Source organism: Myxocyprinus asiaticus, chromosome 34 (genome assembly GCF_019703515.2).
Source record: "Myxocyprinus asiaticus isolate MX2 ecotype Aquarium Trade chromosome 34, UBuf_Myxa_2, whole genome shotgun sequence".
Taxonomy (NCBI): Eukaryota; Metazoa; Chordata; class Actinopteri; order Cypriniformes; family Catostomidae; genus Myxocyprinus; species Myxocyprinus asiaticus.
In genome coordinates, this window is record NC_059377.1 from 37,449,724 (window position 1) to 37,476,825 (window position 27,102).

At 38.1% G+C, this 27,102-nt stretch overlaps 1 protein-coding gene across 2 annotated transcripts; it reads left to right on the forward strand.

The window, feature by feature from the left end:
* LOC127425049 (glycogen synthase kinase-3 beta-like) lies at positions 1 to 27,102 on the forward strand. Of its 2 annotated transcripts, XM_051670671.1 has the most exons (10): positions 1 to 389; positions 1,899 to 2,086; positions 2,997 to 3,080; positions 4,998 to 5,108; positions 8,870 to 9,000; positions 13,447 to 13,651; positions 14,639 to 14,734; positions 15,135 to 15,321; positions 23,648 to 23,725; positions 24,970 to 27,102. In XM_051670671.1, the coding sequence occupies exons 1-10, from the start codon at positions 134 to 136 to the stop codon at positions 25,020 to 25,022; spliced, it is 1,389 nt and encodes a 462-aa protein (XP_051526631.1). In that variant the 5' UTR covers positions 1 to 133; the 3' UTR covers positions 25,023 to 27,102. The 2 variants fall into 2 exon arrangements, with proteins under 2 accessions (XP_051526631.1, XP_051526632.1); XM_051670672.1 differs by lacking the exon at positions 23,648 to 23,725.

Sequence of the window (27,102 nt, forward strand, 5' to 3'; positions counted from 1 at the left end):
CCTAAAGTCCACTGGAACTGCATTTCCCATGAGGCTGCGTGGCTTCTCAGCTCGTGAGTGAGTGAACGCTGAGGGTCGAGGTGAACCGTTAGTGTGTTTTTATTTATTTATTTTATTTTTATTTTTTAACCCGATGTTTCACCCAGCTCCAGGCCCTGTTAACGAGGAAACCGATGGTCCTCGCCCCCCTGCCTCGTCACTCTCTCAGTCAGATATGAGCGCCAGCGGGCGGCCCAGGACGAGCTCGTTCGCTGAGTCTCAGGTAGCTTCAGGAGCCGCTGCAGCATCCGTCGGATCGGCCGCTGCTGTGGTGAGCAACGTAGGAAAGTCCGGGGTCTCACAGGCCTCGGTGGACAGCCCCTCTGCCCTCGCCAGTTTAAAACTAGCCAGTGAGTATATCAACGTTATGTGGGTTTAATGGGCTTTCGTGCATCAAAATAATGTTTTAGGCTTATGCGCGATATTTAAAAGGGAAAATTGTATATTTTGTGTATTTATTTATATTTATATCTGTCAGATATTGGCTGTTTCTCAAAACCTGGTGAACTGCTTACCTAGACAGCCATTGTAACATCATATCCTTAAAAAGTACTGTGGTGGTATCTAGATGGTAATACCATGGTAATTTGATGTAGACTATACAGTGGTACTGAATGATTGTCATAGTCATGTATCATGATATTTACAAGATACTCAAAGGTACTACAATGTTCAAAAAACCGTGGAAGTTAACTTGAATAATGTTAATATGATGCTTTAACATCACATTCTTACAAACCATCCAAATAAAACACCAAATGCATCAGTGAAATGGCCTTAACCCTTAAAAAAAAAAGTGAAAAAGTCCTAGACAGCATTTCTGGGCATTGTAGGTGCTTTTGGAATTTTTCCAAACATGCCTAGGATTCCCTGAATTGCAGTCTAGGTAGGCAGAGTGTATTCAGCCCACTTAAAACAAATATATGATAGATATATGACATTAGTTTCCCAATATTGTGAAAGAGGATGTATGATACCCTAATATGTTGTCTGTGTAGGCAGCTTTGTGTATCTACAACCTACACCGATCAGCCACAACATTAAAACCACCTGCCTAATATTGTGTAGGTCCCCCTCTTGCCGCCAAAACAGTGCCAACCCGCATCTCAGAATAGCTTTCTGAGATGATATTCTTCTCACCACAATTGAACAGAGCGGTTATCTGAGTTACTGTAGACTTTGTCAGTTCAAACCAGTCTGGCCATTCTCTGTTCACCTGTGTCATCAACGAGGCATTTCCGTCCACAGAACTGACGCTCACTGGATGTTTTTTGTTTTTGGCATTCTGAGTAAATTCTAGAGACTGTTGTGCGTGAAAATCCCAGGAGAGCAGCTGTTACAGAAATACTCAAACCAGCCCATCTGGCACCAACAATCATGCCACGGTCCAAATCACTGAGATCAAATTTTTTCTCTGTTCTGATGGTTGATGTGAACATTAACTGAAGCTCCTGACCCATATCTGCATGATTTTATGCACTGCATACATTTTATGCACATGCTGCCACACAATTGGCTGATTAGATAATCACATAGATGATTGTTGGTGCCAGATGGGCTGATTTGAGTATTTCTGTAACTGAAATATGTAACACATAGTTTGGCTCCTTTTTAAATCATAATGGTAACAGAAATCACCCAAATGGCCCTGATCAAAAGTTTACATACCCTTGAATGTTCCCCTTTCTGCCAGGGTATGCAAACTTTTGAGCACAACTGTATATTTAATCTAGACTGGTCAATATAGATTTACTCGAGCACAATCAAACATTGCTTTGAGATCTGGGTGCCTGAAAATCCTTGGGTTAGACATGCTTATTTACAGCTCAGCTCTTCATACTAAATGTCCTGTGTTTCAGGAGAGAGTGGGAAGGTGACCACAGTGGTTGCCACCCCAGGCCAGGGCCCGGATCGCCCACAGGAAGTGTCCTACACTGATATCAAGATAATAGGAAATGGATCCTTTGGCGTTGTGTATCAGGCACGCCTCGTTGACAGCCAGGAGTGGGTGGCCATAAAGAAGGTACTTCAGGATAAGCGGTTTAAGGTATGACACACCTTTCTACACACACGCATGTTTAAAGGAATAGTTCACCCAAAAATGAAATTCTCTCATCATTTACTCACCCTTATGCCATCCCCGATGTGTATGACTTTCTTTCTTCAGAAGAACACAAATGAAGATTTTTAGAAGACTATCTCAGCTCTTTTGGTCCATACAATGCAAGTGAATGGGTGCCAACATTTTGAAGCTCCAAAAATCACACAAGTCAGCATAAAAGTAATCCATATGTCTTAAGTGGTTAAATCAATGTCTTCAGAAGCGATATGATAGGTGTGGGTGAGAAACATTTCAATATTTAAGTATATTTTTACTATAAATTCTCATCCCTGCTCAGTCAATCTTCACTTTAACGTTCACATTCTTCTTCTTGTGTTTTTGGTGATTCACATTATTCATGCATACTCCCCCTACTGGGCAGGGAGAAGAATTTCTAGCAAAATGGACTTAAATATTGATCTGTTTCTCACCCAAAACTATCATATCACTTCTGAAGATATGGATTTAACCACTGGAATCATATGGATTACTTTTATGTTCCCTTTATGTGCTTTTTGGAGCATCAACAGTTTGGCACCCATTCACTTGCATTGTGAGGACCTACAGAGCTTGAGATATTTTTATAAAAATCTTAATTTGTGTTCTGCAGAAGAAAGTCATACATCTGGGATGGCATGAGGGTGAGTAAATGAAAAGAGAATTCCCATTTTTAGGTGAACTAGCCCTTTAAGTACTTCAATAGACAGACTGTTGAACAGCTATGTTGACTTCCTTTTTGTAATAAGTAATAACACTAAATACAGTAGTTTATTGTAAGTTGCTTTGAATAAAATATCTGCTACATAACTACTTATCTATGAGAAATGCTAACTGTCATTTACCTTTATTTGTGAAGAACCGAGAACTTCAGATCATGAGAAAACTGGACCACTGCAACATAGTGAGACTCCGCTATTTCTTCTACTGCAGTGGAGACAAGGTAAATATTATTTTTTTTTTTTGTGAAGCTAGATTGTGATATACAGTGGCAAGAAAAAGTAAGTGAACCCTTTGGAATTACCTGCATTTATGTATAAATTTGTCTTAAAATATGGTTTGATCTTCATCTAAGTTACAATAATGAACAAACACAATCTGTTTTAACTAATAACACACAAATTATTTTATTGTTATTGTACATATAGAATACATCATTCAAACATTCACAGTTTAGGTTGGAAAAATTATGTGAACCCCTAGGCTAATGATGTTGTCAAAAGCTAATTAGAGTCAGAAGTTGGCAAACCTGGCATCCAATTAATGAAACGAGATTGGAGGTGTGGTTTAGAGCAACTCTGACTTACAAAAAGCACTCAAACATTGCTTTTTTTTTTTTTTAAACATTGAGGACAATTCCTTGCAAAAAAGAGATCTCAGAAGACCTACGATCAAGATTTGTTGCTTTGCATAAAGCTGGAAAGGGTTACAAAACTTAACTCGTAGAGCTTTGATATTCATCTGTCCACAGTTAGACAAACTGTCTATAAATGTAGATGATTTAGTACTGTGGCTACTCTCTCTAGAAGTGGCCGTCCATCAATATGACTCAAAGGGCACACGGCAGAATGCACACTGCGGTAAAAAAAGAACCCTAGAGTGACAGCTAAAGAATTGAAGGAATCATTGGAACTGGTTAACATTTCTGTTCATGAGTCTACTATACGGAAAACATTAAACAGGCATGGTGTCCATGGCAGGACACCACGAAGGAATGCTGCTTTTCAACAAAAACATTGCTGTGCACCTGAAGTTTGCCAAAGACCACCTTGACACTCCAAAACTTTACTGGGAAAAAATTTTATGGACTGATGAAACTAAGGTTGAATTGTTTGGGAAGAACACGCAGCACTATCTATGATGTAAAAAGTGCACCGCATACTAACATGAAAATATCATCCCAAAGGTGAAGTACGGTGGAGGGAGCATCATTGTTTGGGGCTGCTTTGCTGCTTCGGGGCCTGGACCGCGGACAATGACCCTAAACATTGAAGTTACTCCACTACAGAATAGCTTCAAAAAAGGAATATCCACCTTTTGGAGTGCCCAGTCAGAGCTTAGACCTTAACCCAGTAAACATGCTGTGGAATAGGGGTGGGAGAAAAAATATTTTTAGTGATGCATCACAATTTTAGAATCACGATCAAGAATCATTTTGTAATATAATCATTATCCTTTGAAGCGTAATCGAATTGTAAGGCTAGTGAAGATTCACACCTCTACTCGGGAATGACCTCAAGGGAGCCGCTCACACCAGACATCCTAAGAATATGTCTGAGCTGAAGCAGTTCTGTAAGGAAGAAGGGTCCAAAATTCCTTCTGAATGTTGTGCGGGTCTGATCTGCAGCTACCGGAAATGCTTGGTTGAGGTTATCTCTGCCAAAAGAGGATCGACCAGTTATTAAATCCAAGGATTCACTAACTTTTTCCACAGCACTGTGGATGTCTAATGGAATGTGTTCAATAAAAACATGAAGATTATAATTGTTTGTGTGTTGTTAGCTTAAGCACATTGTCTATATTATATATGTTTATAATTGTGACTTAAAATCACATTTTATGACCAATTAATGCAGAAAAACAGCTAATACCAAAGGGTTCACATAGTTTTTTTTTTTCACCCACTGTATGACCTCTGAAATGTCAAATCAGTACAATGTTGCTATAATAATTTATAGAATTGTGTTTTAGGGGATTTTGATTTTTAAAAACTTGTCCACTCTGCATGTCAATGCTATAGTTTTTGTGTTGTCTAAAGGTTCTGATTGTAATTGAACTGTGTTATGGAAGCCCCTTTCATAATTTCTGGCAGGCTTTTGCTTTCATAAAATACTCATATTAGGGTGTCCTTATTCCACAGAAAGATGAGGTGTACCTCAATCTGGTGTTGGACTTTGTGCCTGAGACAGTCTACAGGGTGGCACGACACTTCAGCAAAGCCAAGAATATTATTCCTGTCATTTATGTGAAGGTAAAGTTGACTGAACAAACTTGTCACCAACAGTTACAGCTGACACTGAAACAAATCTACTTTTCACAACGTGCAATCAATATTGATCCTATTGTTTATATTTGCAATTCCTGTTTCTCGTTGTTTTTATAGTTCCTTAACAAATGCTTATCATGCCTCAACACAGAAAATTACTTGCACTATTATAAATACAAATAGAAAATATAAAGCAGGGGCGATTCTAGGATTCTAAACTTAAGGGGGCTGAGCCCCCAATGACACTTTAAGATGTGCATATTTTATGTATTCCACCCTGTTGCATAGATGATGTTTTGTTTTTTAAAACTGTGTTTTTAGCATCACTTAAGCTAGCCAGCTAATATTCATTCAGAATATTGTCATTTTCTTACGGAAGCCCGTTTTGTCCATGGTTTATCACTTTTTTTTTTTTCTAATTTTCTTGTAATCGCAATTTAATTGTCTCTTGATCTCAACATAAGAAAAGTTGTTTTTTCATGGTCATGACTTAAAGGTGTCATGAATTGGATTTTTATTTTATTTTAAAATGTTGCTTGAGGTCCACTTATAATGTTAGTGTTTTTTTTTGTTTTGTTTTTTTTTCATTAAAAGTAGTCATAATTTAGGAATAATTGGTCATTTTCTATCCAGTTTTTGTGCCTCTGATTCAAATGCTCTGTTTTTTGGGGTGTGTGTTCTTGAAGACTTCAGTGTAAATGGCCACTGCTGTGATTGGGTAACATCTTTGCATGTGGATAAGTGTAAATGCCCCCTGCTAATACACGCGTTAGGGTTGTTTTGAAAACTTCAGATAGTTAAAAAATTACAACCGGAGGAATTCATCCATACATGTTTGAGCCAGAGTCAGATCCCGAATTAACCCCCCTCCACAAACACCACAGATACTGCAGTCTGTGACAGCATGGTAAGTAATCACTGTAATTTACTTGTTTATTTGTGTAATATGTATTACTTTTATTCTTGTTTAAACCAAGACGCGACACAACGGTGTGTATCTTGTTACATAGTTGGGGCATTTTCCAACGGTGAAACATATCCGTGTTTTACAAATGCTGAGTAACGCATGACAGTACCAAATAAAGTGTAAATACATGGTGCTATCACATTTATAACTGTGAAATGATACACTTACCGTGCAACATTTAAACGTATACAGGATACATTCACCGGTGTTTGTCACACTGTTGTTCATCATATAATCATCTTTCATCATATTTTCAGTGTAGTGACAAACGCATACGTTGTTCATTACAATGAGTCATGTTTTCATTAAAAAGGAAAGATATTGTCTAAATATATTGATATCAATACTCTTTAGGTGCATCTGTGGCAATTGTGCCATCATGCCAACAGAACAAGAAAATATATGCTGCTTAGAGATCCCTGTGCATTAAAACTAATACACGAGTGTCTAAAATCACTAGGATCAAATCAAATACTCAGTACACATCTAACAATCTGTAACATATGAAGCAAAACAATTAACATGGATACTCACACTTGTTTGTTGCGACATCACTGTTGGGTCCAATATAGTTGGCACTGCATCAACTTTTAATTTAAGTCTCTCTGCAAAGCCTGCTCTGAACTCTGTCTTGTTTGTGAAAGAATCATCGGTAAAATGAAGCGAGCAAACAAACTCGTTCTTACCAACGCGATCCGGTACTTCATTAAAAATAAACGTAAGCCACTCTTTCTTAATGTTGGGATCCTTGCGAAGCAAATGCAAGAAATCTAGTTTCCCACAACCTGGCACTGCACAACGTCTTGACATCTTCGTGGCCATCGTGACACCTGTTGCTCAAAATAATCTCACCGCTCTACTCTAACTGCAAGACCAGTGGGCGGGCCTAAGCAGTGTTGACGATAAAGTAGGCGTTGATCTGTTTAGGCAGAGGGCTGGCGTGTGCTGATGTAATACCTCACTATGACGTATTAGTGAGGAGGATGTAGAGAACAAGCCATTTTGGCACCTTGGTTTCAATAAAGAAGTTTTCGGTTCTGAAATTTACAGTATGTTTTTATAGTGCTATGAAACCTTATATATCAAGATATCATGGTAAGTTTGATTTTCCAATTCATGACCCCTTTAATTTTCTCGATCTTGACATAACAAAATCTTGTTTTCTGATGATCATGATTTATGTGCAAATCACTGCAGAATAATTTCAGAGATGCCATTCGGTGTGGCAATGTCAGAGGAGCAGGAGCATATTGATCAGTGGATCACTTATCTCTTTAATCAAGACCTGACAGTAGCTGAAATAGCTTTATGCCTTGTAATTGTTATAATAATTATTTTATTATACTATTTTAGTATAATGAATGCGCATTCCCTACCATGCGGCACAATTTTGCATGACCGCGATAGAAATGGGTCTAACATTTCTACTTGTACATCGATTAAACCGGTATTGCCCTACTCAAGAATATGGATCGTGGATGTGTATTTAATGTGAATGTGTATTTAAGCTACTGTTGTCACAGACTAATGCTTAATTATCACTGAAACCCAAACAGATGACGAAGTAACTTTAAACACGTGTTTTGCCGGTATATACAGTATGCATCATTTGTGTGAGTCCACACAACATACCGTACCTTCTCTTTCTCATTTTTGCGAGGTTCTCGGAAGAGATAACATCCATCTCCTTGACCATGAGAAGCCTACTTTTGCACAATTAAGATGAAAATGTTGTCCCTGATACATTTAGGAGCTGCTCCAAATGCCAAAAGGTGTTTTCTAGCAAGAACATTAAGTCAAAATCACGAGAAAATGAGAAAATTAAGTCGTGATCTCGAGAAAATTAAGTCATAATCACAGAACCGAGACAATTGTAGATCAGTTACTACAATAATTCGTAAAATTTTTGTAAATCACACCTTAACCAGTAGGTGGCAACAAATGAACATCTTTTGTGTTTTAATTTAATAATTAAACCATTGGTTAAGCACCGAGTCATTCACAACTGAAACGAGTTTTAATTATATTTTATTAAAATTTGCGTGTCTACAAATCTACTAAGAGTAGTGTCTAAGCGTCATAAGCGTTTTCCCCACAAATGACAACAAAGCTAAGCTATCGTTTTGTGAACTGCTGTGCATGACTATACGGAAAGTCAACCTTACCCTAAATATAATTATAAGTGATTCAATTATGTCCTGATGTCATTGTAATGTCATCAGTCACTTTTACTCATAATTCATCCAGCCACTTTCCCTCCTTGTTGTATGAGATCATCGAAGTAAACTAATGTCCTGCCTTCTCCTCTCCTTCAGTCGGTCAACGGACCCTGATCCTCACTCATTCAGTGAAGGGGCTTATTCGTTCAGTGGGTCAAACCAGTGATATGCTCCTTTACAGCCTGCACTCAAATGCTATTGGCTCTTGCTATAATTAGTCTTTTTCAGGCATGAGGAGCCACCAAACAGTCTTGTGTTTCAAACTAGAGCTCATTGGCTTCAAAAGGGAGAGATGTCAGTGAACAAGAAATATGAGTCAGTGTATGGAGGTGAACAAGAACGATTCTTTCACCTAAAGAGTCATTAAAAAAAGACAAAGAAACATCACTACTGCGTGCAGTGTAGAAAACATGCATCTGACTGGGGGCTAGTAAGTGTTACGTTGCATCAAGAATATTAATGATCCATGTGAAATTTCAGCAGCAGCAGCGCTGATAATTTAGACTTCACCATTTCTAATTTATCATCCTTTAATAATTTTTGTCTGCATTTTCTCTTAGGTGTATATGTATCAGCTTTTCCGCAGTTTGGCCTACGTTCACTCCCAGGGTGTTTGTCACAGAGACATCAAACCACAGAACCTTCTAGTGGACCCTGAAACAGCTGTACTCAAGCTGTGTGACTTTGGCAGGTCAGTGGTGTACATTTATGAGAGAATGCGAGTATGAGAATGTGAATACTGTATGCTGTCTGATGGACTCTAAGATGTGTCCTTTTGCCCTACAGTGTACATTTATGTTCAGCTTTAGTTGGTGTTGCACTATAATAGTCATTGTGCGAGGGAGTTCGTGGCCTTGGTTAAGTGTCTAGTTTTAATGTATGCTGTCAATGCATGATCTCACCCTGCCTCTGGTCATATGTAAAGAATATTTGTTTCTGATATTGCATTGTTAAATATGTTCGCAAATGCTTTTGCTTGTAGCCATGGTTGGCTGACGAAAGCAATATGTGTTCAGAAATTGAATGCTGCAGGTGCTGGACAGATTATGCTATGACCCTTTGTCCTCCAGGCCAAATTCTACTCTCATTTCCAGTAAATTCCCATATAAAATGGGCCCTTTTTTGAGCTGTTTTATGGGAATAACTTCAGACACATTGAATGATAGGCAGACATGTTGACTAAAATAAATCAGACTTTCTTTGTTAACTTTATAGCACTTTCCTATTGTATCGATTGTGTAAGCTCCTCTGTTTGTTGCCTTTTCTTTTGTTACTTTTGAAAAGAAGGATTTGATGATAATCCAAACACTGCCAAGCTGCCCATTTTATTTCAGACACAAAAAGCTTGAAATGTTTTCTGGCCAAATTTAAAAATGCAGTCTGCCGTTTAGACTGGAATAATCTCCTTGCAAAAAGGATGCTTTGGAGTTCAAGCAGTGCTGCTGAAGTGTGCATTAGCCTGGAGCTGTTTCCCCAGCAGTCGAGTCATCCAAACAGATTCCAATCCATTCAGTCCCATTTTATTTTAAAATTCCAAAACATATTTTGTCTGGTTTCAGATATAATTAATTTATTTTTCCTGGACAGTTATGCTGTCGTATAATTTACCTTGTGTGACTTACAATTGCCCATGTTTACATGTTGACTGTTGCTTTTTTAAATCTGTATCAGTATTTGCATGAAACCATACTACTGCAGAATTTTGCATTAATAGTCCTTGGGTTTGAATGTGTGGAAGATGTCAGCAGATCTTACTAGATTTTTATATTTTCTGAACATAATGTAAATGATGGTTGACTCAAGCTCATCTCTTTTGATGTTTGGAGTCGACGACTAGTTGGTGACTGGTCTGCGACGAGAAGTTTCAGATCGCACGGCCGATGTTTGTGTAGTGTGCACGCTTCTGCGACATGCGCAGACTAGTCACAGATACTAAGATGGATTTCAAGCCTGCTTGAATTGAGTCCACCCAATTTTGGTCCCTAGACATGACTCTGGTCCCTCCACAATAAGTCTGTGCAATGTTTCCTGTTATACTTTAGCTAACCCAATGTTAGGGTTTATTGAAATCCCTAAAGGCGTTAGTGACCAACGCGTTTGTCTGCATTTATAGTTCTGCATTGGTTTCTACATCGTTCTGCGATAACACAGCCAAAATGCTAATTATACATTCATAAATGAACAAAAATAAATGTAATTCGTGGAAAAAGTATTTATTAAATTATTGTATGTGTATGTGTACATGTTGAAATGTAGGTAGGTGCTATTTATTATACATGTTGCCTGTATCGCAGGGAGCAAATAAATGAGAAAAATACTGTATGATTGCTCTTGAGTCGCTTAATAATAAATAAATAATTTGGCATACATTTGAAATTCCGTTCTGAAAAAGAAATCATCAGATTAATTAATAACTATACCTTGCTTGGCGAACACTAAATAGGTGTCTTTTTAAAGATTTTACAATGCATATAGGTAATATAACCAACCAGGTGCTTTTTAATTTGCTGATAAATTAGAAGTGTTCCATTTCCATAACTTATGAAATATGATTATTTACTGCACACAGTACTGTCAAACATATGGTCAAATTATTGTGCACATCGGAAAGTTTGCGAGTAGAATACAACACATAATTATTTCACTCACATATCAAATTAATATCAAGTAAAAGCCCTGAGGAAAAAAAAGCTGTAAACGGATATCTTTTGTCGTTTTTCAGTTGTTACTTCATGAAACACAAACAGAATAAAAAAACAGCAGATGCTCCCGATTGAGACAATTGCTTTAATGCTCCCAAGTCCAAATGTGATATGATGCATAGATATTAAAATACTCTAGGATAAAATGTGATGCTACCTCAGATATCGTTGTTATCATCCTGGGGTGCGGTCTCTGGTTACAAAGTGCACCAATCACAACTGTTGTGGTCTCCATCGACATGTCGTGCAGTTACACGTTTGAAGAGTTGCACGTCAGGCTATGGCATAGGCTACGCCGTAACTACGTGTTGTCTACAGCGTAGGTTCAGCGCAGAAGTCTAAATCTGTCTTAACCCTCAGTGTAGAGCGCAACAGTGCCCTCCCAATTTTTCAGCCTTCTGGGTTCCGGAAGTATTTTTCCCATTCATTTCTTCCATAGACTTTTCATAAAATCCTCTATTAAAGAGTTGTAGAACATGAACCCAAGGGACCAGCTCTGAGGTGAATCACAACAATACGGACTTTGTTTTAAGGAAAGAATTATTTGAAAATCCAACAAAAAAGACAAAGGTACAAGTCTGTGTATTTGCCATCTTTCATAAGGGCATGTACTACAGTCCCATGAAGCATTGAGAATGACGTAATCTGATATAAAACTATGGAAATATATAAAACTATTGATTTTACGTTGTTGATTATAAGTATAGAAACAATCTATTTGACGTTTATTGCAAAATATTTCGATATACACAAATATACAAGTAGTTTGAGAGTAGTTCTGTCTTTAAAGGTGATATGAGTATCATTAGATTAGCTGCAATGCCCCAATTTTATTTTGTTGGACATCAACAAATTTTCAGTGAAGGGAAAAACCCTGACTGTTAAAGTGATAGAAAGCATTTGAATTATCCATCATTTTCAGTTACCACAGGTTCTAATGTAATATGTAAGTAGTGTTTTACATTTTGCGTGGGACATTTGATCGGATTTCTATCCGATCATAGTGGAGACGCATTTGACTGCAAGGTGTAAATTTAGTCCAGCTAAAGAATACCTAGATACTATCTGGATGTGAAACACATGTTAATGCAAGGTGTAAATGGAGCCTATGAGTGATGAAAATTTCGTCATCAGCACAGTCTGTGCGAACTGTCCGCGTGCGGCCCTGATTTTCTTGACAAGCATCCTCGTCTGTGCGCATCGTCGGTGCGTATGCCTGCCGTTGACTCTAACGACGACTTTGTGATATTCTTTAGTAGAGGTCGACTGATAGTGGGTTTTGCCGATACCGATAACTAAGGTGGGAAAACGGGCCAATAGCCGATTAATTGGCCGATAGTTTTTAAAATGTCAAATATGAATGAAAACTTTCCACTTGGTGTAAAATAGTGTTGAACTTTAGTATCACTTTCAGTGGCAGTATTTTATATGTTTCTCCCACACTGGTACCTTCTTCAGAGTCTTTTGTCATCTGAAATTAATGGAAATATTAATTAAAATATTACAGGTCAAATGTGTTTGTTGTTCAGCAGTAACAAAAAACACTGCCTTGCAAAGCCAAATAGCGACTGTATGCTTCATCTCAACTGACAATATTATTTTTTTATTTTATTGTCATATTAAATATATGAATGATGTACAAGAAAGGGAGAGGGAAAAAGGGATAGAAAGTCAACTCAAGTCTTGTCTTTTTAAAGATAAGTTTAGAATGGCATTGTTTATATTATATGTGCCCTCACATGAACACATTGTATTAAATAACAATATGCCCTCTCTTGAATATCAAATTTATATTTCAGACATATATTTTACCATGCTCTTACATTTTTGCTTTTTTTGTAAATAACTACGTCATAAAATTAGGAAGTCTGCAATAATTCATAAGTGACTTTTTTCAATCAAGATGTTTGTCGATGTTTCAAACCCGCTTTTGAAGTGTCTTTCTCAATAAATAGCCTAGTCACGTTGCAAAACAAACTCCATGCGGAGTCACTGATTGTTTTTTATTGAACATCTAGAGGGTGCTGTTATATTGTTGAACCAAGGAGTTCAGACTGTAGAACCCTCGAGCGCCGGCCACGGAGAAATGAAACCAAAAATAATTATCGGAAACTATTGGAGTTAATTTTTTCCGATAACCGATAGTTGAAAAATGCAACTATCGGCCCAGATTAATCGGTAAATCCGATATATCGGTCAACCTCTAGTTGTAGTGCGTGTGCGAGACTATCCTGCTCGTGGAAAAACAAAGTATACCCGAGCCTTTAGCAAACACCACTAATATAAAATGACTTTTTTGAACAATCGGTTGAGTTTTTGCTCTTTGCGTGTGATTCTAATTGTGACACTGAGTGAAAGATCCTTTCAACATGAATTTCTAATGATCACATAACTATATTCTCACTGAGCATATCACTTCTTTTTCTCAATTTCAGTGCAAAGCAGCTGGTGAGGGGCGAGCCCAATGTCTCATATATCTGTTCACGTTACTATCGTGCCCCTGAGCTTATCTTTGGTGCGACAGACTATTCCTCCAACATTGATGTCTGGTCAGCTGGATGCGTGATGGCTGAACTGCTGCTGGGACAACCCATCTTCCCTGGAGACAGTGGAGTGGACCAACTAGTGGAGATCATCAAGGTAAAACTAATCCTTCAGCTATTTACCTAATTTTGCAATTAGGTTCAGCTCAGTGCAGATAAGCATAACAATGTCATAATAATTATGACACTTATTATACAAAGATAATAAGTAATAGTCAATATATTTTATGGTTCATAAAGGCTTTGATCATACTGCACACAAATCAGATTTGTTTTTCAGATCCGACCTTTTGGACTAAATATCCACACTGTTATTTTGCAAGTGATGAAATCAGAATTGTATGTATTGCAGTGTGGTCAGTATCTGGTATATCTACAGTGGTTGCTATAGTATTGACTTGAGTGATAGCACGTTGTCAAGAGACATAGGCGAGTAGCTTTCATTATGGAATGAGAGAACAGAAAACTGGAAATTTTGCCTCTGCTCATGTCCAACATCACATCTAGCTGTGGTGCTGAACTCTTCAGCACGAGACAATATATGTGTCAGCTTTACAGTCTTTACACATTCATGCAGATGCTGTATCTGAAACCACTCACTCATCCACCCTTCATTACCTAGTGAATGCCACTTGTGAGCGAAAATTTGAGAATTCAGACACAGCTATAGAAGCTACTGCGCTTTGTGGATGATGTTGCAGTCACAACCCATCCCGAATGACAAACAAAATAAAAAATGCTTGAAATTCGATCTGACCGCTCAGACTGAAACACATCAACAAAAATCAGATTTATTCAGATTTCAAACACATATCTACGTAATTTGGATCAGGTTTGTAAAAATCTGATTTAAAAAAAAAAAATGTTTGATGTTCAGACAACAGACAACTATAATGATATGGCAAAAAACAAAACTTGCTTCTCTAAACACAACCAAAGTTACTTGAATATCACTTGGCACCATATGGTATGAAATGTTTACATAAATATTTTTTGTTGCAGTTTGTTGCTTTATATAGTTGGTATGCTTAACATCGTATTTCAACATAGCATTCTTCATAGTGGTTTTTGTTTTGTGGCTCAGGTTCTTGGAACCCCCACAAGGGAACAGATCCGTGAAATGAACCCAAACTATACAGAGTTTAAATTCCCTCAGATCAAAGCACATCCATGGACCAAGGTAAAATCTCACCCATATCTGATCCTAGTTTGACTCTACCCTTAAAGCCATGAGGTGTGTGTATCTGTGTTAGCACAGCATTCTAATATTCTGATAGTTTGTTTCTTGTAGATTACTTTAGCCAGTGTCAACTGCATACATATTTTATGAACTGTAAAAACAAAATCAAGGCTTTGAGGGATAGAAGTATGGTCCATTCAGTATGCTGTACAGTCTATGCCTAATTTGTCATTCACGCCTAATTAAATGTGGCTTCTGCTCGAGCTAAGGTCAATTGGCTCAAAAATAACTTTTGAAAAAGCTAACTTGATAGCTATTTTTAGTGTACCGTTAAGTGCCGTTAATTGTTCTATCTTTGTATGTAAATGTTTTATCGCTCTCTCATGCCATCCCTCCACAGGTGTTTAAACCAAGGACTCCTCCTGAGGCAGTAGCCCTGTGCTCTAGGTTGTTGGGGTACACACCAGTGACACGACTGTCCCCACTTCAGGCCTGCGCTCACGCCTTCTTTGACGAACTGCGCCAACCTGGTACACGGCTGCCCACCGGTCGAGAGCTGCCCCCGCTTTTCAACTTCACTACAGCAGGTTTGTCTTGGGACATCAGGGCCTTTCAGAAATGAACCTTTGCAATATATTCATCTGACACAAAGATTTTTCCATTACATTAGTTTCAATTTGAGCCAAGTATTACTAAGTCTCAAAAACAAGGACCCGGATTAGTGTTGTATATCTTTGAGGTCTGCACAGGCCGTAAAATGAAACCCAGCCCGTACCCGAGACCGTGTGGCCAGACCCTCTCCGGCCCGACCGATACCATCAGATTATAATCCCGAACCTGACCCACACCCAAAATCGCTCACTATCTTTATAATTTTTTCTCCTAGCAAGTACTGTTGCAATTGGCTATATTTTATGTAAGCGTATAGGCAACATTCGTAACAGTATTGAAACAGTAAACATACAGTTTTAACAAGGCATAACAGCCCCTCAGTATACTAGAGCAGTTGTCATCTTTTTGACAACTGCACTAAAAACAATCTAGACGCAGTGCAAAGAATGAAACAGAGCGCAGGTGTCTCGACATGCGTTTTTGAAAATTTGAAGTTCTTTTTAACTTGTCATGGTGTTTAAAATACGCCGGTCCTGCGTGAGACACTGAGGAAAAAGCAAGATGTGGTCTAAATGTCAAAGACATTTGTCCAGCATGTGTTTACATAGGAAAACAATAGGAAAACAGAACAGACATGCACAAAAACACATTCAGTGTGAACAGCCCTGTGTCTGTGAGTGAAAGCGCATGCGCAAAACAAGTTCGGTAGGCCGTTTTTTTCTTTTTTTCTTTTTTTTTTTTTTTCGTTAATTACAAACCAGACCCAAACCCAAAGTCCTACTTGAAGAACTGACTCAAACCTGCTGGTCGGGTTGCAGACTTCTAGGATATCTACTTTTTTTTAATCACTTAAAGTGGGTGTTTAATAAAATTGTGGATTTTTCTTGCTCTTTTGAAATAAGAGGTATGTACTGTAACTCTTCTGTTGGTTTAAATATGTACAAAAGGCCCTTTCCCACTGCAGAAACTAAACTTTTTACCGGAAACCACTCGTTTTCATAATTTTTGCACATGAGTAACTATATTCCCTCATAGCCATTTAGAGAGAATTTTTTAGCTCCTACTCCTGGATAGGTACTTTTTGGGAGAAGAGGGACTGTGGTAGGTGCTGCAACCTGTGATTGGTCAAACACGTATGACGCACAAAGCAATGTGAAACGCGAAGAGTCGGCAGCTGCCATTAGTAAACAAACTTGTAGCTGCTAGCCTGCTGCCCAGAGGATTGCGGTAAATTTCCAATTCCATTAACAGAAATAACCAATAAAACCAACAAAGCTCACCTGTTTCGCATGTTAAGTGTGTGCGAGGGCTGAGCAGAGCTGCTGCGTGACTTCAACGAGAGTTTTCATCGGATCTGTACTGTGTGACTATACCAAAGAAAATACTTTTCTGTATTACTAAATTCAATTTAACAGAAATAAATTATAAGATTGTTATCGAGAGTGGGTAAATTAGGGCTGAGCGATATGACTATTCAGTGCTTTCAGAAAGTATTCAGACCCCTTCATTTTTTTCACATTTTGTTGTTGCAGCCTAATGCTAAAATGCTTTAAATTATTATTTTTTTCACATCAATCTTCACTCCATACCCCATAATGACAAAGCAACAACCAGATTTTTGATAACTTTGCAAATTTATTAAAACGAAAAAACTGAAATACACTATATTGCCAAAAGTATTTGCTCACCCATCCAAATAATTGAATTCAGGTGTTCCAATCACTTCCATGGCCACAGGTGTGTAAAATGAAGCACCTAGGCATGCAGACTGCTTCTACAAACAATTGTGAAAGAGTGGGACGCTCTCAGGAGCTCAGTGAATTCCAGCGTGGTACTGTGATACACAGGTGGCATCCTAACAAGTCCAGTCATGAAATTTCCTCGCTACTAAATATTCCACAGTCAACTGTCAGTGGAAGTGGAAGCGATTGGGAATGACAGCAACTCAGCCACGAAGTGGTAGGCCACGTAAAATGACAGAGCGGGGTCAGCGGATACTGAGGCGCATAGTGCGCAGAGGTCGCCAACTTTCTGCAGAGTCAGTCGCTACAGACCTCCAAAGTTCATGTGGCCTTCAGATTAGCTGAAGAACAGTGTGTAGAGAGCTTCATGGAATGGGTTTCCATGGCCGAGCAGCTGCATCCAAGCAATACATCACCAAGTGCAATGCAAAGCGTCGGATGCAGTGGTGTAAAGCACGCCGCCACTGGACTCTAGAGCAGTGGAGACGCGTTCTCTGGAGTGACGAATCACGCTTCTCCATCTGGCAATCTGATGGACGAGTCTGGGTTTGGCGGTTGCCAGGAGAACGGTACTTGTCTGACTGCATTGTGCCAACTGTGAAGTTTGGTGGAGGGGGATTATGGTGTGGGGTTGTTTTTCAGGAGCTGGGCTTGGCCCCTTAGTTCCAGTGAAAGGAACTCTGAATGCTTCAGCATACCAAGAGATTTTGGACAATTCCATGCTCCCAACTTTGTGGGAACAGTTTGGGGATGGCCCCTTCCTGTTCCACCATGACTGCGCACCAGTGCACAAAGCAAGGTCCATAAAGACATGGATAAGCGAGTTTGGTGTGGAAGAACTTGACTGGCCTGCACAGAGTCCTGACCTCAACCCGATAGAGCACCTTTGGGATGAATTAGAGCGAAGACTGCGAGCCAGGCCTTCTCGTCCAACATCAGTGTCTGACCTCACAAATGCGCTTCTGGAAGAATGGTCAAATATTCCCATAAACACACTCCTAAACCTTGTGGAAAGCCTTCCCAGAAGAGCTGAAGCTGTTATAGCTGCAAAGGGTGGGCCGACGTCATATTAAACCCTATGGATTAAGAATGGGATGTCACTTAAGTTCATATGCGTCTGAAGGCAGATGAGCGTATACTTTTGGCAATATAGTGTATCACACTGACATAAGTATTCAGACCCTTAACTCAGTACTTAGTTGAAACACCTTTGGCAGCGATTACAGCCTCAAGTCTTTTTGGGTATGATGTGACAAACTTTGCACACCTGGATTTGGGGATTTTCTGCCATTCTTTTCTGCAGATCCTCTCAAGCTCTGCCAGGTTGGATGGGGACCGTCGGTGGACAGCCATTTTCAGGTCTCTATTGAGATGTTCGATTGGATTCAATTCTGGGCTCTGGCTGGGCCACTGAAAGACTTTCACAGAGTTGTTCCTAAGCCACTTTTGCGTTGTCTTGGCTGTGTGCTTGTGGTCATTGTCCTGTTGGAAGGTGAACCTTCGGCCCAGTCTGAGCACTGTGGACCAGGTTTTCATTAAGGATATCTCTGTATTTTGCTGAACCCTGATCAGTCCTCCAGTCCCTGCCACTGAAAAACACCCCCACAGCATGATGCTACCGCCACCATGCTTCACTGTTTGGATGGTATTGTGCTGGTGATGAGCGATGCCTGGTTTCCTCCAGACATGACACTTGGAATTGAGGCCAAACAGTTCAATCTTTGTTTCATCAGACCAGAGAATCTTGTTTCTCACTGTCTGAGAGTCCTTTAGGTGCTTTTTCATGTGTCTTGCACTGAGCAAAGGCTTCCGTCTGGCCACTCTGCCTTAAATCCTAGATCGGTGGAGTGTTGCAGTGATGGTTGTCCTTCTGCAAGTTTCTCCCATTTCCACACATGATCTCTGGAGCTCAACCAGAGTGACCATCGGGTTCTTGGTCACCTCTCTTACCCATTCTCCCCCGGCTGCTCAGTTTGGCTGGGTGGCCAACTCTAGGATGAGTCCTAGTTGTTCTAAACTTCTTCCATTTAAGAATAATGGAGGACACACATGGGAACTTTCAGTGCAGCCAAATTTGTTTGTAGCCTTCCCCAGATCTGTGCCTCGACACAATCCTGTCTCTGAGCTCTGCAGGCAGTTCCTTTGACCTCATGGCTTGGTTTTTGCTCTGATATGCATTTTCAGCTGTGAGACCTTATATAAACAGGTAGCCTTTCCAAATCATGTCCAGTCAATTGAATTTGCAAAAGGTGAACTCCAATCAAAGTGTAGAAACATCTCAAAGATGATTCAGAGAAATAGGATGCACCAGAGCTATGTTATATTTCAGTTATTTCTTTTTAATACATTTACTAAGTTATCAAAAATCTGTTTTATGCTTTGTCATTATGGGATATGATGTGTAGATTGATGTGAAAAAAATAAAATAATTTAAAGCATTTAAATATAAGGCTGCCTCATAACAAAATGTGAAACAGTGAAGGGGTCTGAATACTTTATGAATGCACTGTAAATATTGTGGTGATAATATAAAGTGTCAATTGATAGAGATTTTGCTATATCATGTATATTACGTTATGTAAATATCCATGTGCACATCGTGGTCATCTGTATCACAGGGCAGGGTTTCACTTGAGACTGAGATAATTAAAGAAACATGGACAGGGCATTTTTCCAGCATTGAAATTTTTCTGCAGATGCCCAAACAAATTGAATGACCTTCATCTCACGTTTGGCGCTTCAAAAGCACAAAATATTCATATCATCTGACACGCGAGAAGGAGAGCTCAGAGCGGGATCACCCAAGTGGAGGAAGAAATCTCCACAGAATGGGATGACACCCAAACAGGTCAAGAAAATGAAGAGGAGATTGTTATTAAAACAGGTGCAACATCTGTGGTGTGGGATCCTATAAGCCAGCACAGTGCAGAAAAATATCATCTGCAAATTGTGTTGCACGACGATATAATCACTCGTAATACAAGCAGTCTGTTTTACCACCTCAAAATGAAGCACGCAAAAGAATATTATGAAAGCCAAAAGATAAACTCTGCATTAACTCGTCATTTGTTTATTTATTTAGCAAGAAGTGATATTTATTTGATATTTATTTTCTTCAATAAGTGTTTATTTTCATTGGAAATGTTTTACTTATGTTTTCTTTTCTTTTTCGCTTTGCTTTGAGAAGATCTTAAGTTTCTTGAGCAAAGTTTATAATAATATTAATAATATTGGTCAGCAATATTTCAAATTGAAATGTTGCGTACTGTGAAATTTAGCATTTTGGTAAGGTTAATTTTTGAAAACAAGTTGATTTTGTTTATTATTATTATTTATTTACTTTGACATTGTTGTCTTGTTTCAAATAAAGAGAAAGTAGTTTTAATTTACAAAGTATTTAATTCACTGCCTGGAGTTCCAAAAATAGGCATTACAATATGATTATTTGATATATAAACCAATTTTTATTGATTTTCCAGAAAACGTACTATATCGTGATATATATTGTTATCGTGATATAAAATTACTCATGTCGTGATATAAGATTTTGGTCATATCGCCCACCCCTAGGGTAAATAAATTCAATTATAAAATTAACTGTCATGAAATCTAGTTTACATGAGGAAAGTGTTGCATGCCTGTTACTGCGTGGTTAACTTGCATCAAGACGTCTTTTTTAAGTCAACGGGTGAGTAGTTCAATACATTATTTCATGCGGAGTCATAAAAGCCTTTATTATAAAAGATTGTGTTGTTAATTTGGTTTAAGTGTATTTTCAACTAGGGTTGCCGCGGTGTGAGTTTTTGATGGTTAGGTTACCGTCTGAGAGAAAATCGCAGTTAACTGGTTTTACGATTATTTGCAAATTAGCACTGATGCAAAAAATGCATATCATATCACAATTGAACGTCTTGGTGGACGTCTGGGGATATGTGGATGCTAAGGGCAGCCCTATAATAAGAAAACTGATGAACATACAAAAAATAAATAGGTGGTATATAATTAGAGACGCTCCAATCTAGGGCACGACATCACTTATGTGCATCCCAAACTCAGTGGTGTGCTTCAATGTAACCACAGTGCTTCAGAAGTGTACATGTAAGATTATTGTGGGTGCGCAACATGTAGTTCACGGCATTCAACAGTCTTTTCTTATGCAACAGTTTAGGAATGCAATCCGTTGTCTGTCAGACAACCCAACATAAAGAATCGGCAACAGACTCTATAAACGGTCCACAACATCTCACAAATAAACCTGTGGACTATGCATAATAATGGGAACATTGCTTACAGCAGGCAATTTAAAGTCCGTTAAAGACTAAAATTGACATTTATTGTTGAATGCGGTGAATATACACAAGCAATCCTTTAAATAATGATTATGATTTAAGATGCAACTTTTCAAAGTTTATTCGCTGATAGTAACTACATGCAATGCAGCACGCTTAAAGCAAAGTTGCATCTTTTCATTAAAAATCACCACAAGCAAAAAATTATTAAATGTACTAGTTTGTTGTTGGACGACTAGTGGAGCATCCTGTCCCATTTGTAGAATTTGTGTTTTTCTAGGACTTCTGTCTGCATGTTTTATACCCGTCGTATTCAGCCAGTCATTTAAATGTCATTTTTTAAATTTTTTTTTTATTGTTGGTGGATATGAGTCTGGTAGATCGAATTCCTCTGTTATATTTTGGAGTTTGTGTGTAGCCCCAGTTTCAAGTGAATTGAAAATTCATGTTCAGCCCGCGACACCTGGACACCACGTCCGTAACCATAGCAACAGCTCCAGTATCCACACATGCACAAGAGTTTTTCACATTTAGTCTTACAAAATCTTCTGAATAACTCTTTTTATATTATAAATTTATACATTATATATAATATTTTTGCCACATGTAAATAAAGCATTTCACGGTTTTTAACCGTTGATTCTAAATTGTTATGGTTAAATTAACCCTGACATTTATAATACTAATAAATAGTAAAACCTTAAAATCGCAGCATCCCTATTTTCAACATGTTTTCCACTGAGTTCAATGTGTGCTGTGTGATTAAAATAGGCTGGGCGCCCTTTTCTCTCCTCTCACTGCGGCATTAGGGATGCAGCACCACATGTACTAAAACGGAAAGTTTTCGAAAAGTTTTGCATACAGACGACAGCATTGTCTAAATGATCCTCGTTCACACGGATCCGCGAAAACGACTAAAAATGCTGTATTATGCATGCCAGGCAAGTAGTTGGCGATGTCACTTTAAGCAAATAAGCATTCTTCCACAGAGCGGTGAATACAAACAATGAAGATGGCGATCGCTGGTCGTATTAGTGAGGCAGTAAATCAACACTTTGCTGGAGAAGCATCAATAAACTAAAAATCTTGAGCAGCACAAACACAGTCTTGTAGTCCGCCATTTTAGTTTTGAATGTGTCGCGCATTGTTTTGAAGTACTCGCGCGCATGCCTATAGACTTAATACGTAATACGCGTGTGCATAACATCATCGTTTTCACAAATTGCGTTTTTGTATGTTTACACGGAGACGATAATGGCATCGTTTTCAAAAACTTGCACTTTGAAACCCATTTTCAAAAGTTTGCGTTTTCAAGCCCCAAAACGCCGTTGTCATGTATACGAACAGCCAAAAGCATAAAAAGTTTTCAGTTTTTAGTTGAAAACGTTGTCGTGTAAACGGCCCCTTAGTGGCAACCCAACACAGTACCAAAATTATCATACAGAAGTTAACAAAATTTCTTTATAATGAAAAATTGAAATGTACCAAAATGATATATTGTTAACATGATAAAGGCAGAATAGGAAAATCGACAATTTTGTTAATGCAAACAACAGCAGAAGTGTGATATTCAATGAAGCACATAGCCTTGAAAAAACATGTGAAAGTGAAGAATTTAGGATAGAGACAGTTTACTATTGCATTATACTATACTACACCGATCAGCCAATACATTAAAACCACCTGTCTAATATTGTATAGGTCCCCCTCGTGCCACCAAAACAGCGCCAACCTCACCACAATTGTACAAAGTGGTTATCTGAGTTACCGTAGACTTTGTCAGCCCCTCTGGCACCAACAATCAAGCCACAGTCCAAATCACTGGCGCTGTTTTGGCGGCATGAGGAGGACCTACACAATATTAGGCAGATGGTTTTAATGTTGTGGCAGATCGGTGTATAATATACTATAGTGTATGAGCTATTCTGGTTGACTGGTTTACAAAAACAACAGTGTAAATGTAAAATGGACCAAGACAACAGTTGACCATAAAGAGAGACATATTCTAAGTATTTGAAAATATTTTAATATTTAAAATATTATTTTTCAGGTCATACGTTTTTAAAGCCTTAAATCATATAACCCCCAAGTTGCCCTGAGTCTGGCATTTCTTGGAAATGGACCCAAGGTTCCAGTGATGCAGTGCTTGCGCATTTTTTTTTTTTATCACACAACCCGAGCTTGTGTCATTTCTGTTCTTAAAAAAGGGTTTGATATGTTTTTGCTTAGTTTTTGTTAATCTTCAACAGAGCTGTTTTTCTTCATTTCAGAGCTAATGATTCAGCCCCAGCTAAATTCCACTCTCATTCCACCTCATGCCCATGCACAGACCACAGCGTCCTCCAACGGTAATGCCATTATACTTTTCATTCAGGATCTAGAAGTGGGTGGGGTTAATAAAACATGAAATAAAAATGTACCCCTTTTACTTTCTTAATATACGTTCATGGACTTGGAACTGATTTATCAGTGCACGTTTTTCAAAATGTTATTCACGATAATTCATTATCTTTCATCAAATTGTAACAAGTTTCTCCAACTCAGAACAGACATTTCTACTGACATAACCAAGACTCTGTCTGTGTGTGTGTGTGTGTGTGTGTGTGTGTGGATAAATTATATTTACCAATATCAATCCAAATGATCAAATCAAATTCCAGTGGATAAAGTCAAGTCCCACCCTACATTATTTCCCACTAAATATTCTCGTTTGCAATATTGTATTGTAATATATTATGTATTGCTTTTACACAAGTAAGGGATAATCTAGTCAGCCATTTAATTTGCGATTATGAAAGGTTGACTGTACATTACCCCACTTATTACAAGGCTTCTTACCAAATTAATAATTAAATGGACATGAAATAACACTGAGTTGAAATGACGTTTTATGTGAGAAAAAAGACCATGAGTCTCCAGAAAAAGCTGAATTCAACCTTCGGTTTTGCATCTGAATTCTGTTGGTGTTTATAGTGTGAAAATTATCATCTGACTGCTCATTATTGCACTTATTACATAACTACTTGCCAAATAAATGGACATGAAATATTGGTTAGAGTTGGAATTCTTTTATTAGCTTACTTGTAAAGATTGCAGAGTGATACGAGAAGTAGGAAATCATGACCATTGAATTATCACTTTATTTTCGAATGTGTGGTCATTATTCAGAAATATTTGATCGCTGGATGGCACAGTTGACCAATCAGAACCAAGTATTCCATAGAGCTGTGAAATAATATTGAGTGACGTGCGTTTTAGAAGCCAAAGCTGGATCAACCATTGCATGTCCAAGTAACGCACAGACTGACAGCCTGTTTTAAACACTGTGAACGCATACAAGCAGAGCAATACAAAAAGTGTCCTATTGTTGTTATACTACACACCAGCATTCATGGATTACACTTCCATTCAGATTAGAGGACTGTTGTACAGAAATGCATCATTACATGGAAATGAGGTGTTTCGCGAATGCCATCTCATGTCTGTGAGTGAAAGAGCCAGAAACACTGAAAGTATGGAGTCCTATGTTTACTGACTGCACTAACAAATGTCTTAAATTCCCTTATAATTTGTCCTTTTTCTCCTCTGCCAGATGGCTCTGATGGTTCTGTACAGCCCGGATCTACTCTGACCAACAGCACCTGAGGCCGTGAATCCTAAAAAAAAAATAAGCTTGCACACAAAAGCTTCTGAGCCACCATAGCAAATTCTCTCTCTGACAAACACATACATAGTCTTACACTGTCTTTACCTCATACATGGCTTTCTCCTCTCTACAGCTCTAAATTCAAACATTTATTCAGGTGCCATATGTTTCTAAATTGCCAGTAACTGACAGCTCTGTACAGCTGGTGTTGGTTGCAGTCAGATTGTTTGATAACATCTGATCTAACTTGCAGTATACAGAGAAACGACTGTACACACAACATACACACTGCCATGTACATGCAACAAACAACAACAAACCGAGTTTCACTTGTACTGGTAATATTTGTTTCAAATAATAGAGGTAGGAAATCTAGACAGTGCTTCAAATGGATGTGAGTATCCATATTAAAGCTCACGGGCATCCATAATGCAATACTCATAAGTGTTATGGAGGCAAAATATAGTTGGTTTAATGGCTAGAGGGGTAGGCCTCTGTCTAATAATGTCCTAATTTTGTTTTTTTCAATCAACATTTACAATGAACTCTAGTGCAGTAGTATGATTTACCCTTGATCTCCTTTGAAATATCAACCTCTCAGATGTAAAAATAAGTTTCGCAGGGAACAAGCAGTCAGGTTAAAGATGTATCCGGTTGTAAATGTCAAGGAAAGGGGGAGGGCAATCTAAATGTGATGATTTTATACAATTATTGAATCGTATTGTTTAAAAATGAGAATTATTTCTTGCTTTTACCTTCCAGTAAATGTATTTATTATTTTAAAATGGTGAATTGGATGGACTTGAAAGCTTCTACAGATGTCATTTGTTCGCAAATTGACGTTGGTTAACTTCTTGGATGAGGTCGTGTTGGTGTTATTGTTTTCCCGGTGCAATAAATGCACAGTGGTGAAGAACTAGTTGAGAAAGGGTTTAAACTTCCAATTGACCATAAAGAAGGGAATGAATGAGTGCAAGATGTATCCAAGACTTCAGACATTAGAGTTTTAGTGTTGTTGTACTGTCATCGAGCAATATCTGCTCATAAGTGCAATGTATGAGTGAGGGAAAGAAAATCTTAAGTGACTTTATCTGCCTGGATGTTTAATCATTAACTGTAAATTATGTTCCATGACTAGGCTTAATCTATGCTTGTGAGATTACAAAATCTTCATCCATTCAAAGTAATTTTTAGTCAACATCAGGTCTAGGTCCAATGACTGAACCCTTTCTTTCTGCATTAGCATTTCACTCAAGATAATTTAAAGGAATATTCCGGGTTTAATGCAAGTTAAGCTCAATCGACAGAATTTGTGGCATATTGTTGATTACCACAAAAATTCATTTTCACTCGTCCCTCCTTTTCTTTAAAAAACAAAACAAAAAGTTACAGCGAGGCACTTGCAATGGAAGTGAATGGGGCCAATTCGTGAACGTTATAATACTCACCGTTTCCAAAGTATAGCCAGAAGATGTAAACAGTAACATGTTAAACATGGTTTTAGTGTGATAAAATTGCTTACTAACCTTTTCTGTGTTGTTATTTCCAGTTTTACAACTTTGTTGCCATGATGACGTAACCGTGTAATCCAGGTAATTTAGTAGTCCGTTGCAAACATGACGATTTAAACCGCTTTACAGCTCAAATAATACACAAGTTTTAACAGAAGAAATAATATAAGTACTTTTATAAAATAATAAGCTTCACCATCCTGCTTTATTAAACCATAACCAAAAATTGGCCTCATTCACTTCCATTGTAAGTGGCTCACTTGTTTTTTGCCTATTTATTATGAAAATGAAACAAAAAAATAATTCAAAAAGTCAAAATAATTTTTGAGGTTATCAGCATTATGCCACAAATACTGTTGATTGAGCTTAACTGGCATTGAACATGGAATAATTATTTAAGGGAAATTAAATTTCTCCTAAATTTAAAGGTATATTCCTTTGAAGTACAGTGGTTGAACAGCCGTTAAACTCATAATGTCAGGCGATTTAATAAGTCAGGTTTCAGTCAACAGTATTGATAAACTGTCCAAAAGATTTTTTTTTTTTTTGTTTTTTTTTTTTAAACAAA

Bases quoted from the DNA above. Each gene is read 5' to 3' on its own strand.
- LOC127425049 (XM_051670671.1), top strand. From the start codon at position 134: ATGTTTCACCCAGCTCCAGGCCCTGTTAACGAGGAAACCGATGGTCCT. The intron at 390-1,898 runs GTGAGTATATCA...CCTGTGTTTCAG, and splicing joins CGCCAGTTTAAAACTAGCCA to GAGAGAGTGGGAAGGTGACC. The intron at 14,735-15,134 runs GTAAAATCTCAC...ATCCCTCCACAG, and splicing joins AAGCACATCCATGGACCAAG to GTGTTTAAACCAAGGACTCC.